This window comes from Colletotrichum truncatum (genome assembly GCF_014235925.2).
Source record: "Colletotrichum truncatum strain CMES1059 chromosome Unknown Contig_0002, whole genome shotgun sequence".
Taxonomy (NCBI): Eukaryota; Fungi; Ascomycota; class Sordariomycetes; order Glomerellales; family Glomerellaceae; genus Colletotrichum; species Colletotrichum truncatum.
In genome coordinates this window covers 4,173,349-4,175,828 of record NW_027222399.1, presented here as the reverse complement: position 1 = coordinate 4,175,828, position 2,480 = coordinate 4,173,349, and the positions used below count along the sequence as shown (strand labels likewise).

At 50.7% G+C, this 2,480-nt stretch overlaps 1 protein-coding gene across 1 annotated transcript; it reads left to right on the top strand.

The window, feature by feature from the left end:
* Positions 1 to 201: 201 nt before the first annotated feature.
* On the top strand, positions 202 to 2,260 carry CTRU02_204076 (steroid monooxygenase; the record flags this gene model as incomplete). Its single annotated transcript, XM_070204315.1, has 5 exons — positions 202 to 480; positions 542 to 810; positions 877 to 1,234; positions 1,290 to 1,680; positions 1,746 to 2,260. 5 exons carry the CDS (start codon positions 202 to 204, stop codon positions 2,258 to 2,260), a joined length of 1,812 nt encoding a protein of 603 aa, XP_070062078.1.
* Between the last annotated feature and the right edge of the window lie 220 nt (positions 2,261 to 2,480).

Here is a 2,480-nt window from a genome sequence, read left to right as displayed (position 1 = left end):
GGGTGCGGTTCCTCTCCAGCTGGCGATATTGATATCAGCCAGCTTGACGGGACATTGTGTAGGCAGGGTTAGAGATACCCATACATAAACAGGTATATGATAACCCTTACCTGCCCACTCTGCGATGAACCAGTCGAGGTGAAATCATCAAAAACTTCACTAGGCATCCAGCTCCATCCTCATTTACACCAATCTCTCACCATGGGTCTTTTCGACGAACAGGCGCGCGTTGCGCCTGAGCCTTCAGTCCGTACTCACCCGAATTCGTGGTATAGAGATTACAGCCCCGACTTCAAGATTGTGGAAAAGCCGGTCCACGATAAGAAGCAGATACGCATCATTGCCATCGGCGCAGGGGCATCAGGCCTCCTCGTCGCCTACAAGGCTGCAAGGCAACTGACCAATGCGTCTTTTGTTGTCTACGAAAAGAGCCACGATGTAGGCGGCACGTGGTTGGACAATCGGTACCCTGGTGTCGAGGTCTGTTATTAATATCCCCGAGATAATCTGAAGCTGACGATCAACCCCCCCCCCTCTGAAGATCGATAGTCCGTCACATACGTACCAGTGGACATTTGCTCCTAATCCAAACTGGTCCAAGTTCATGAGCCCGGGACACGAAGTCCAACAGTACTTGAAGAGTTGGGCTGCTGAGAATGACCTGCTCAAAGACGTCAAGCTTGGCCACAACGTCGACTCGGCCATCTGGAACGAAACCGAAGGAGTCTGGGAGATCAAAGGGAAGACAGCAAGCGGCGAACCCTTCTCTGACAGAGCCGAAATTGTTTTCAGTTGCACTGGCTGTTTGAAGTTAGATCCCCATCAAAACATGTGTCTCGGGGGTCTATTGTTCGCTAATCATGCTAACTTCCAAAGTAATCCAAAGGTCCTCGATGTTCCAGGAATGGACAAATTCAAAGGCAAAATCGTCCACAGCGCTAGATGGCCCGACGATCTAGACCTGGAGGACAAGACGGTAGCTTTGGTAGGGGGCAGCGGTGCTACTGGCGTGCAAATTGTCCCTGCCATTCAGCCCATCGTGAAGAAGCTCGCCGTCTTCCTAAGATCGACATTCTGGGCAGTTCCAGGCACTGGCTCTCCCCAATTCACTGGACCCGAGATGAAGAACTTTGCCTACACACCCGAACAGCTTGAGAAACTCCGAAACGACCCGGAACTTTTAAGACAGTACTCGAGTGATCTCGAGGACGACTTGTCTTTCGTCCACGCTGCAGTTGGTAAACCTACCCCGAAGAAACCGGAACAAAGCTAACATGACAATTCTGTAGACTCATGTCGGAGGACAAATCAACCAAGCAATCGAAGGGCTGCTGCACGGAGGCACCATCGCCGCCTTTGGACAGGACAAGGCTCAGGAATTCCTGCCTGAATATGGATTCGGGTGCCGTAGATCGGCGCCAGTTCTTGACTTTGCACAGTATCTACAGAGCGACAATGTTGAAACAATCAGAGCGTCGGTTACCAGCTTTACGGAGCACGGAATTATCGATTCCAACGGTACAGAAAGACGGGTCGACGTTGTGATCCTTGCAACGGGCTTTCACCCATCTGTCCCCATGTATGACATTATTGGGAGAAATGAGAGAAATCTTACGACTGATATACACTCCGGCAAATCGTATCTGAGCATCATGCACGACGGGTTCCCCAACATGTTCTGTAAGCGTCGCCCCAATCCCCAACGTTGACTCCGCTGACATTTCTTTCTCCCTTTCTCTTTCTAGACCTTGTCTCACACAATTCACCTGTCAACCACGGAAGCTTCCTACCCATGGCCGAATGCTACGTGCGATACGCCATGAAGATGATTTCACAGATGCAGCGAACGGATATCCGCGCCTTCTCACCGAGCAAGACTGCCGTGGAGGAATACTACATCTGGACGCACGAGTTGATGAAACGTTTGACGCTCTCCAACCCCTGCCACAGCTGGTTCAAGCGTGGCAAGGACCACGGCCCCGTCACGGCTGTCTACGCGGGAAGCCGCGCCCACTTCTACGAAATCATGAAAGAGCCGCGTTACGAAGACTTTGATATTGTGTACCAAGGCAATCGGTTTTCGCATTTTGGAAACGGGTTCGCTAAGGCGGAGCTTACCGAAGACGCTGACCGGGTGTGGTATTTAGACGAGTTAAGAAAGGATCATGAGGCTGGCAAAGAAGCCTATGAGGTTGTGACCATCAAGGCCCAGCAGCCCAAGTATGACACAAGCGTCCTTATTCCTAAAGTAGAGTTGTAAACTACACTCCTCATAGCCGGGGTGTTTAGTTAACCCTGCTCGCTAAGTTGAGTTACCTAAGCAAGATAAGGAAGCATACGTATAACGTCGAACGGGTGCGATTCAGACTCACTTTGCAATCGCGTGACGACGTAACAACCCATCATAATGAAGCTCTTGAAAGTGTATTTCTCTAGATGGGAGTTATCATCTTTACGACGGCAGTGCCTTCTATAGCGTA